Source organism: Myotis brandtii, unplaced genomic scaffold (genome assembly GCF_000412655.1).
Source record: "Myotis brandtii unplaced genomic scaffold, ASM41265v1 scaffold125, whole genome shotgun sequence".
Taxonomy (NCBI): Eukaryota; Metazoa; Chordata; class Mammalia; order Chiroptera; family Vespertilionidae; genus Myotis; species Myotis brandtii.
This window is the reverse complement of record NW_005354385.1, coordinates 2,858,878-2,869,849: the sequence shown is the minus strand read 5'-3', so window position 1 is coordinate 2,869,849 and position 10,972 is coordinate 2,858,878. Positions and strand designations below refer to the sequence as shown.

Sequence of the window (10,972 nt, the reverse complement as noted above, 5' to 3'; positions counted from 1 at the left end):
TTTCTAGAGCAGAGTATTCTGATGAAGATCACCTCCCAGAAATCATTCGAGAAATGTGCAGAGGTGTAAATCATTCCTCTGCAAAGCATTTTATTGGGATTTCATGTGACAAGCTAACTGCATAACTTACAGCATGCTTCTGCCAATAATCTCTTAAAACGGGCCTCTTTTTTTTATGCACAACAACTTCCTGCATGTCTTCAAGAGATGGATGCTGGCCGATTTCCTCCTCAAATGGCAGCATGTACTCATCTACAGGTCCTAAAGTGTAAATAAAAAGGGGAAAAAATCTTTTAATTTAAATTTCCCTGATTTCCAAAGTGAACAAACTTTAAAACACTATCACATTTCCCAGCTGTTACATACTGCAATGAGAGAAGCACTCTCAACCAGACTTACACACAGTGTGACCCAAACTCTAGCTTAGGGGAAGTCAGGTCTGACTTGGCATGTGACTTTGCAAAGGACTGTAAGGAGCTTTCTTAACCCTTACATGAGTACTGGTTATCTCCATGCATATGTAGGATATAGAGAACCACTGATATTTGCAATTGCTCTCGGGTACCCACTCCTCTTACAATTCAAATCAGTGGTGCTGCAGCCTGGGTTCAGTCTGTTACAACCATCTCTAATCTATGAAATGCTCAGACTCTCAACACGCTACACATGAGGGGTCTGTACCTCAGAGTCTGCCTCCTCTGCCCCCAAGAGCTGACAAAAATATATTGTTTTTCAAATCACAAACACTCTCCACACAGGGTTGCCAAAAATTCAGAATACTGCCTTCACAGACAAGCAAGATTTCTTCAGTATTATAAGTGATTCCTGGTTTCTTAGGCCTACTCAAACAGGAAAACGCAGTCAGGAGTTCATAATGAATATCTGATGCACTTTTCTCCTGATCAGAAACTTTACATATATTAATTATTTCCATTTTACTTTCACAGACTGAAGGTCGAGTTACATCTATTTTACAAATAAAAAGGAAGCTCAGAAAAGTTCCCTAATTTGCACAAGGGCATACAGCTGTTAAGTGTAGAGTTGGCACTTGAATCCATTTGAATGACTACCGTCTGTGCTTTCTCCCCTTGACAGAAGCCTGTCACTAAGCAATTTCAGTGTCCAGCTATGTCTGTACATAGACATAAACCTTGTACAAGCTCTTTAAATGCACTAAATTCTCCTGAAAAGAATCTAAGTCAAACAGTAAGTCATGAAGAAAGGCAGCTAACCCCACCCTCTCTAAATGTAAGCATTTCTGATGCCTGGTCACAGCCTCCCCGGGAACCCCTGCAGTGACAGCACTGTCACCCTAAGGCATCTATTCCACCCCTCCTCAGAGTGGTCCACAGGGCAGCAGCACTAGCCTGACCCGGTACACCTTGTAACGCGTAAATATCAGGCCCAATCCAGACCTCTAGTCAGAATCTGAATCAACAAGGCCTCGAGGGGTTTGGTATATACATTAGTTTGAGAGTCACTGAATTGAATTAACAATTAGATATCAAGAAATTTTAAAGCACTCACTTTAGCAATATCCACACTGTCCTCTGCCCCAGTTTCTGCTTAAGGGTTAGAAATGCCTGACTGCAATTCAGTACTTCACAGCACATGCCAGGCATCCAAGGAATGTGAGCATCCATCCTTTTCCATAAAAACTTCCCTGGTAAATCCTCCTCCCAATAACAACAATTTTCTCAATCTAAACTCCCATAACACTTCCTTACATTTAGTTCTCAAGTGTTATATTTATCCAAAAATATTTACTGAATACCTATGTACCAAGCACTGGGCTAGACAATCCACACTTACCTTACTCTAGAGCAGTGGTTCTCAACCTTCTGGCCCTTTAAATACAGTTCCTCATGTTGTGACCCAACCATAAAATTATTTTCGTTGCTACTTCATAACTGTAATGTTGCTACTGTTATGAATCGTAATGTAAATATCTGATATGCAGGATGGTCTTAGGCGACCCCTGTGAAAGGGTCGTTCGACCGCCAAAGGGGTCGCGACACACAGGTTGAGAACCGCTGCTCTAGAGTTAATAGTCCCAGAAAAAATCTGCCACCTTAATGAAACTGTACATTACTTAAGGGCGGGTCCCTGTGTATCCATATCTAATGGTTCGCTTTGGAGAGTTCATATTAATAAAGTTCTTATGAGATATATTTTCCTATGATATCTGCCATTTAATCTACTTTTTCTTCCATAAATGCCCATAATAAATGTACTTCCATTTACAGCCAAATACACTGAACAGCTTACTCTTCTTCCTACAGAACTACAAACTTAAATTATATCTAAACTGCTTCCTACTTTTTTAGGTTCTGAATCCACTCCCATACCAAATCCCCTGTCTAGAAGAATAAATGGCTGTCCATTCCTGAGCATATTCTAATAAGTTCCTTTAAAAGCACAGCTCCCCAAGTCAAGTTTCATATACCAGAGTAGTCTGTCCTGCACTAAGACTATTAGTATACTCAGTATTTAAGTATTCTTGTAATCATAGGCTAAATTGGTTATACCTTTCAAAATATTCAACAGTTTCTATGGTCTTTGACAATCCACGGGAAGTTTTTAGGCAATTATAAGTTAAAATATAAAACACCAGATCAAGTTAATTTACATTTGGGAGTTTAACAAAGTTTGCCTTATATTCTCACATGCAAAAACTGTAACATAACTGAAGGGAGTAGAGAGGCTTTGCGGAGAGCACTAAAACCAAGTACTTACAGCACTATAAATCTCACACCAGGAACATAGTATGCAGATTTATTATCAATCAGTCAATGCAAGTATTTATAGGATGTGAACAATGACCTCACTAACAAGAACAAAGAACATGAATCCTTAGAACCCAGGTGCTGTGCAGGCAAACATTCGCAATAATGTCTACATCAGATCACACTTTCAGAGCTTTAAGGAGACATAATTTAGCCTGTGGTATATCCACACGCCTGCTCAGTTACGTGTCAGAGGACAGACTGGTTCGTCAGGTATATGACAGATTCAGCCTGAATGTCCTGGGAGCAAAAGTCTCTCAACTCTATATGTATTTCCTCTGGCCAGAGGAGTTGACTTAGAACCTGGGGCAGGACCCACATGAACTAACAGTACAGCCTTCTCCCTACATCTGGGTCAGTTTCAAATCTAGGTTTTACCATTTACCACTTTGAGGCTAAAACAGGCAAGCTACTTTAATTTCTACTTAAAATTTGAGCCTCAAATTCCTCATGTGTAAACCTGAGATAATTACTACCTCCAAAGGTATTTTAGGAAATAACCTAACGCTATGTGAAGTGTCCAGCAAAACATCTGGCAAGGTAAAGGACCCATACATCCTGCCCCCTTCTCCCCTGCCTCCTGAATTCCCTAAGCTACCACCTCCTGGAGTCTATTTTAAAAAAATTAAAATGTGTACTTTAAAATATTACCTTTGAGTGTAATCATCCCTTTTCATACATGTGTAGTAGGCATATATATCTTTTTAAAAAATGTTTTTTTCCCTTACCATCTGCAGCAGTACAGCGAGAAGCCAGTTCCCACAGGACTAATCCCATGGCGTACATATCTATCCTCAAAAATGCATCCCTTTGGAAGTTTATAGCACCCTCTAATACCTCTGGAGCCATATACCTCCGGGTACCAACCTGAAAAAGATGTTGAAAGCAAATAGTACTCATTCATTAATTTTATGAACTAACATATTATACTTTTGTAAAAAAGAATCAAAACCATATGTGGTGTAATATCAGATAAGGTAACTAAGTTATAACCACCAGACTACAAGGTCAAGCAGAATTTATTCCATTTCAAGTAATACAACAGCCAAGACACTCACTGGAAAGAGCAGAAGCATCCATCAGTAAGGGTGGATTAAACATATGGAGCATAAGCAGCTCTTAAAAACATGAGGTATATCTATGGGCTAATCTAGAAAGATTTCCAAAAACACTGCAGGATGAAAACATCAATGAACAAAGCAGTATAAACCAAAGTCCTTTCTGGGTACACTTAATAAATATATCAACATTATGCTAGTATAGGCTTAGAATTTTTCCCCTCTTCTGGAAGTAATCATAAGAAACTAAACAATAATTGTGGGGAGAAGGATGAAAGAGAAAAAAACTATATAGTTTTAAGTTGTACCTTTACACACTTTGAAATGTATCTTTTTAAAAAAATGCTTTAAGGGTTTCTCTTTTCCTGTATTAAAAAATAATACACTAATAAAAATACAAAATGTAAAAAGAATTAGCTAAAAAAAGGATGAATAAACTTTTTAAAGTCTAGTTATACAAAATCTATATGTTTACTTATTCATGACTTCTGTCTCAGAGGTCTTTATCTTTCCCTAACAATTTGGTATTTCTTAGTAATGTAACAATGGTTACTAAGCTAGTACAGCTAGCTTTGCTAGGTGCTTGACAACATTCATAGATGGATGTTTAAAAATCTGCGTGATAGCTGGGTAGATCCCAATCCACTTGAGCAGATCTAGGAAATACTGGCCATTTCCAAAAAGCTCCATCCTTAAGTGACTGTGATTTCTAGACTAGAATTGCACAATTATCTGCAAATATACTGGTAATAAGAACAGATTACTAAGAGCCTAAAGTTCAAGTTTTTAATTCATTTAATAAGGAGAATACTTCAGAGAAAAGGAAAGCTTAATATTTTTTCTACTTTAAATAACTATTTCAATGGTACAATTGTGTAATATATAAAATGTGTAATAACATGCATTTTTATATTTTCTGGTCCATGAAATCTAAAGTCAAGAAACAACTGATGTAAGTAGTTATTTTAATCTCATCACGTAACCCAACTATGAGGGTATTAAAAGATATGAATGAGTTCCACATTCTTTTCTTAAAAAAACAGGGGGTAGGGGGGTTATGAGGTACCAAAGGAATAAACTATTCACCAAACTTAGTCTTATGATAATCGACCATACAATAAGCTCAGGTGTTTAATCCCAAGGCTTCCTGCACAATCTCCCTCTGTTACATTCTCCACAAAACTGCCTTTGTTCCCAAATACATTTGTTGTCAACCTTTCTAGAACTATGACTGCTGACCATGGCTCCAAACTAAATTCTTAAATCATTAGTCAATACTGCCAAAATTTGTTATGTTGTGGTTATTTGAGAACTGTGTTCTTGGAAGTTAATAGGATATGCTGGGGGAAAAGAAAGCTGAGAATTAGATGTTCAAATAATTTGCATGATTTGAAAGATGAAAAAATAATCATACCAGAGCCTAAGTCATTAGGCTTTGTAAAAAAATGTCACCTCTCAGGTTAAACTGGTTTTCCTGATTAAAAGTCATCTTGCAGGAATGACAAAACCTTTGCTATTTTCTAGCCTCACAGGTTTCGAGAATAAAGTGTATGGATAATATTCTTTTCCTCTGTGGCCTTCTTAAAGTTTCCCATTACTGAGATCTCTGTGCCGACCTTGACAAGAGGTAGGATCCTCACTCAAGGCTTTACAAATGTCTTGAAATGTGGAGAGAATTCAGAGAAAGGCTATAGAGCTGATTAAAGAGTTGATGAAGCAATAAAGACCAAAAAGCAAGAAATTATAATGGTCTGAAAAAATGAGCAGTAGATCTTAATGCAATGTAGCATGAATAGTGACCGAATATTCTTCCATTCCCTCTTAAGGTAGTGAAAGAATTAAGCTAAAACTGAGTTACTACTAAGAACTCTCTCAGAATGAGTCTATTAAAATGTGTTTGATTCTTCTTTGACTAGTTTTTAAAATTAGAATCCCATGACATCTGTCTAGGCTATTTTTATGAAATGCTTGTTCTAAACCACTTGAGGTCCTCACAGTCCTTCACCATCCTATGAAAATGTCCTCCTCAGCAAATTTAACGCATTACTCTTAAGAGAGCCATTTTATATTAGATGCTGAGTTAATAACCAATTCAATCCAGATATGCCATGCTAAGAAAATATGAGACAAGATTATTTTTTTCAGAGTTTATAGTGACCATGCTTACCTGTCCATGAGTATCACCTGCAGACTTGCCAGCCTCAAACTTTAACGCCAACCCAAAGTCAGCAATACAGGCTGTCAGATTGTTTTTCAACAGCACATTTTTACTTTTGATGTCCCTTGCAAATAGAAAGATAGACAAAGTACTCAAATTAAGTTTTAACAAGGTACATCTTGTAAAAATTTTCACTAAAGTGGGAGAGAGGCTAGGTATGCTATACAAGAATAGTTACTGGAAAGTATGAAAGGCAAAAAAAAAGGAGAGGGAGAAAAAGCTTAAGCAAAGTCTCCATATAGCTGAAGCACAAGAAAGAGTACAGTGACAAACTCCTATTTATAACATGGACAATAAGAAGGAATTCTTTCCATAACAGTTTTATAAAGAAGTGCCATTCCAAAAATACTATCCAGCCTACATGTTATCTATGCCATTCCTACTATCAATCATAAAATTGCTGTTTTTCTAAGACAATAAAAACATATCAGAGTTTATTGTTAGAAACTCCCATTGAAACAGAACATTAAATACCAAAATTTAAGAATTTTCAAAGAATAGCTTAATTGGGGACCTTCTGCCTACTGGTACAGGCCTACATTTTAGAATGGTCCCTTATTTTAATGGTTCTTACATTCATCAACCTGGTTGCAGATAAGCATCTCCAGGAATGTATAACAGATAAAAATTTTTCACTATGAACATACCCTGCTCCAATTAGACCCTGGTGTTCTGAAAAGAGTAATTGTTTTTTAAGGCAATCAGATGTCCTCTACACACCAGCCTCAACCGGTTAATCCTAGAAATACTATACTTGAGCTGAATACATCTGTGCCATGAGCAATGGTTAAATTTATGTGTACAGAGAGACCAAGAGTAGGATAGAGGAGACACCCACAAATGTTACAAAACCAATCAGTTTTAGACTCAAAAATTTTTATGGGTGCTACTCCTTATAACCTGTGGGGGAGGAAAGTTCATTCAGTTCCCTGTAAGATGGGGTGAGGTGAGTAAAAATCCAGGAAGAGGCAGTTAGACTGAAGAGAGGAAGGTGAGAAGAAAGGGGAGCTATTTCTGAGGTGGAAGTTTGCAAAATCAGAATCTATGTTACAGTTGGGTTTAAAAGTAATGCCTCCCAGCAACCTATACACCACCTGGTGCCACTCAACTAAATATTTGTTAAATGCATCAGTTCATACCCAATTTTAAAGCAACCATTCTTAAATTGAATGCTAGAAGACAAATTGGTCTCACGTTCAAGGAAGTTAAATTCACAATGACAAACTGAATCCTATGTTTAAGGGAACTAATGTTTTCCCTTTTAATGAAATTATAACTTTTTTGTCCAAGTACTATTTCTTCCCTGAAAAGGCAACTGAGTAAAACCAATTGTTCTGATGATGCCTCCTTCCACCTCAGCTCAAGTAATAATCATTCAAATGAAAGCAAAAAAAGGCACTCCTTAGTTATATCCCCTTTTACCTATTTTTAATCATCTTTGAAGTCAATCATGTTTTGAGGTTAAACAAATTTACCCTTTGATTTAGAGAAAATACACTTTTATTCTTAACCATGCTTTCAAAAATGAGACTAATTAAAACATAAATCGATAATTAAGCTAGTGATGACTAACAATTAAGCTAATGATGTTAATATATACATTATCCAAATTACTTCCTGGCCAATCTCAAAATTAATTTGAAAAACAAATGAAATCATTCTGCCTCCTATAGCATAACTAGATAACTAGGGAAAAAATAAATTTTGTTCAGGGGATTAAAGGCTTAAGTAATAAACAAATACTGATTTGGGAAAATAATATAAATTTAGCTCTACCTGTGAGATATGGCGGGTTTGTGGCCATCTTTTAGGCCAGGTATATCCTCATGTAAATATGCCAATCCTCTAGCCATAGTTTCTGCAATATGACACAGTTCATTCCAAGAGACCACATTAGCCTTAAGAAAGTCTGACAGTGAACCCTAAAGGGGAAAAAAACACAACTTATGTTCTTGACAAAAAGCCGTATGTATATGGAGACTTTCCTTTTTACTTTTAAGAGGTTATAGAAGACAACATATTTTTCTTTTGGTGAATAATAACACCCCAAAACCAATTTACAGTATCTGGAATGGTTCAAGTTTCACATTAATAAATATTTGACTAGAAAAAAATACCACTCATCTTTAAAGGTTTGCTACAAGCACAGGCAGTCGGTCAATTTCCCCCTATTTAGAAGGCAACTTTTTTTAAAAAAAAAAGTCTAGTTTCAGAAACTATTTAATGACTATGGAGATATTATATTGGACTAGGAGAGCATAAAATTAAGACACATAAACAACAACAAACATAAAGAATCCTCTTGGGATTGATTATTGCCATCTTTTTGGTTAAGAATTAAGAGAAGTGAAAGAGCCACTTCTATCTGACAATAAACCTGACTGCCAAGGAGAACACAATTTCCTATATCATTAATGTATATTTTCATACTAACTCTGAAAGTAGAAAAAATGAGGAAAAATAGCAAGTGTGCTTTGGTAATAATTACCCTACAAACGAGTGACAAAGATCAGGTAAAATTTCCTAATTCTAGTTTTGTCACTAAGCTATACTAAGTAAAGTTTTAAGAAACAAAATTCAAGCTGAAAAAAAAATATATGGTTCACGTAATCAAAATGGATGGTAAAATTACTAAGCATCAATTATTCTATATAAGAAAAGCCTAATAATGCTAAGTGTCCTGTAGTCCAGCCATTCAACCAATCAAAGCGTAATATGCTAATGATATGCTACGGCCACTCAACCGTGCGCTATGATGTGCATTGACCACCAGGGGGCAGATAGTTGAACGGCGACCAATAGCTATGACGTGCACTGACCACCAGGAGGCAGATGCTCCGACCAGTATGTTAGCTGGCTGCTGGGGTCTGGCCAATCAGGACTGAGCGAGATGGGCCAGACATGACCTGGAACTCTCCTGCGGCCCCTCCCCAGCTAGCCAATCTCCCGTATTCCTTCCCGGCCCTGATTGTGCACCAGTGAGGGTCCCTCAACCTGGCCTGCACCCTCTCATAATCCGGGACCTCTCGGGGATGTCGGAGAGCCGGTTTCGGCCAGATCCCGCAGGCCAGGCCAAGGGACCCCACTGGTGCACGAACCTCTAGTACTAAAATAATTATTTGTAGCAGAGGTAATTGCAGCACAAGAAATCAGGGACAAAAGACTGGTTAACTAGAGGGTTAGGTAAAAAAGTTGCTATCTTTGCTCTTTTATTAAAGTAAATTTTCTAAAAAGATATTACTTATAAATATTAACCTAGTAGAATATACTATTCCCAGAAAAATAAATCTGAGGAATTTGTAACCAACATTAGGTAGGTAAACCAACCCTGACTTTATTGAGTTAAAACAGAAAGTAGTTTTACCTTTTCATGAAATGCTGTGATTAGCCAAAGATCCACATCAACACTGGTGCCTCGTTTTTCTGCACCAATGAACTGTAATATATTCTCATGCTTCATTCCAGGCAAACTGTAGACTTCATATTCATTTTGCCATGACTGTTTGTCCTACAGTCAAGAAGGAAGAATAGTAAGAGTGCAAAGAATAGAGGCAATAAGCTATATCTAAAAAAAAAAAGTTACTTGAGTTCTAAGGCAAAAAATTAAAAATAAACATAACCATTAAAAGATTCACCAGTTTTGATTTTTAATAAAAGCACACTCTGATAACAGATAAGAGTTCCATACCAAATGTCTGCCCTCCCCTATACCCTCAAAACACACTTTTCTGTGTTTCCAATTTGTAAACACAGGAGTTGCTCAGAAATACTCAAGTTCAGTATCTAACCTTGGACACATTCTGCTTACAAGTTAGCACTATGGTGTAATTTCACCATGGTGTGAAGTTACTTGTGTTACTATTCAGAATAATCTCCCTGGGAGATGAAATTCAGGTAGAAAGACTTCATCTAATTAGAAAAAAATATTTTAAAGAATTTATATATATAAAAGCCTAATATGCTAAGTGTCTGACTGTTCGACCAGTTGCTATGACACACACTGACCACCATGGGGCAGACACTCTGACCAGTAAATTATAGTTTGCTGCTGGGGTCTGGCCAATTGGGACTAGGCGAAACAGCCCCGATTGGCCCCGAACAGGACTGGGCGAGATGGGCCGGACACACCTTGGAGCCCTCCCATGGTCCCCCTCTGGCCCCGAACGTGCACTGGTGGGGTCCCTCAGCCTGGCCTGCGCCCTCTCACAATCCAGGACCCCTCAGGGGATGTAGGAGAGCTGATTTCAGCCCTATCCCCATAGGCCAGGCCAAGGGACCCCACCAGTGCACAAATCCATGCACCGGACCTCTAGTAACATATTAAAAACTAGAGGACTGATGCATGAAATTTGTGCACTTGAGGGGGGGGGGTCCCTCAGCCCGGCCTGCACCCTCTCACAGTCTGGGAGCCCTCAGGGGATGTCTGACTGCCGCGGAGATGGGAGGGGCTCCTGCCACTGCCTCTGTGCTCACCACCCGTGAGCCCAGCTTCTGGCTGAGCAGCACTCCCCCTGTGTGAGCACACTGACCACCAGGGGGCAGCTCCTGCATTGAGCATCTGCCCCCTGGTGGTCAGTGCACATTATAGCAAGCAGTCACTCCGCCATTTGGTTGCTTTGCATATTACCCTTTTATTATATAGGGTTCTTAACAAAATGCTTATAATACCCTATAAAGTCAATAAGAGCACAATGGAGTATATTTATACAATACAATAATTTTAAATACAATATTCTCATTTGTGCCTGCAAATGATCCATGCCCACTACATATCAAATTATAAAATATTTAGTTTCCATCCACAATGAAAGGATAATAAAAGCAGAAGGCATGATTGCATAACAGTTAGGGACCCTCCGGATCTAAAATATCTGAGACCTTTGGCAAGTTAATAACCATTAGCAAAATGA

The 10,972-nt window shown here is 38.0% G+C and overlaps 1 protein-coding gene across 3 annotated transcripts in view; it reads right to left on the bottom strand.

The window, feature by feature from the left end:
• ACVR2A (activin A receptor, type IIA) overlaps window positions 1-10,972 on the bottom strand; it is a 99,375-nt gene that overhangs the window by 4,432 nt on the left and 83,971 nt on the right. For all 3 annotated transcript variants that reach the window (XM_014534023.1, XM_014534022.1, XM_005859279.2), the window contains 5 exons: window positions 9,427-9,570; window positions 7,839-7,984; window positions 6,012-6,126; window positions 3,515-3,653; window positions 131-261 (listed from right to left, as the gene is read on the bottom strand). In XM_014534023.1, coding sequence (XP_014389509.1) covers window positions 131-261; window positions 3,515-3,653; window positions 6,012-6,126; window positions 7,839-7,984; window positions 9,427-9,570 — 675 coding nt within the window. The remainder of the gene's footprint in view (window positions 1-130; window positions 262-3,514; window positions 3,654-6,011; window positions 6,127-7,838; window positions 7,985-9,426; window positions 9,571-10,972) is intronic.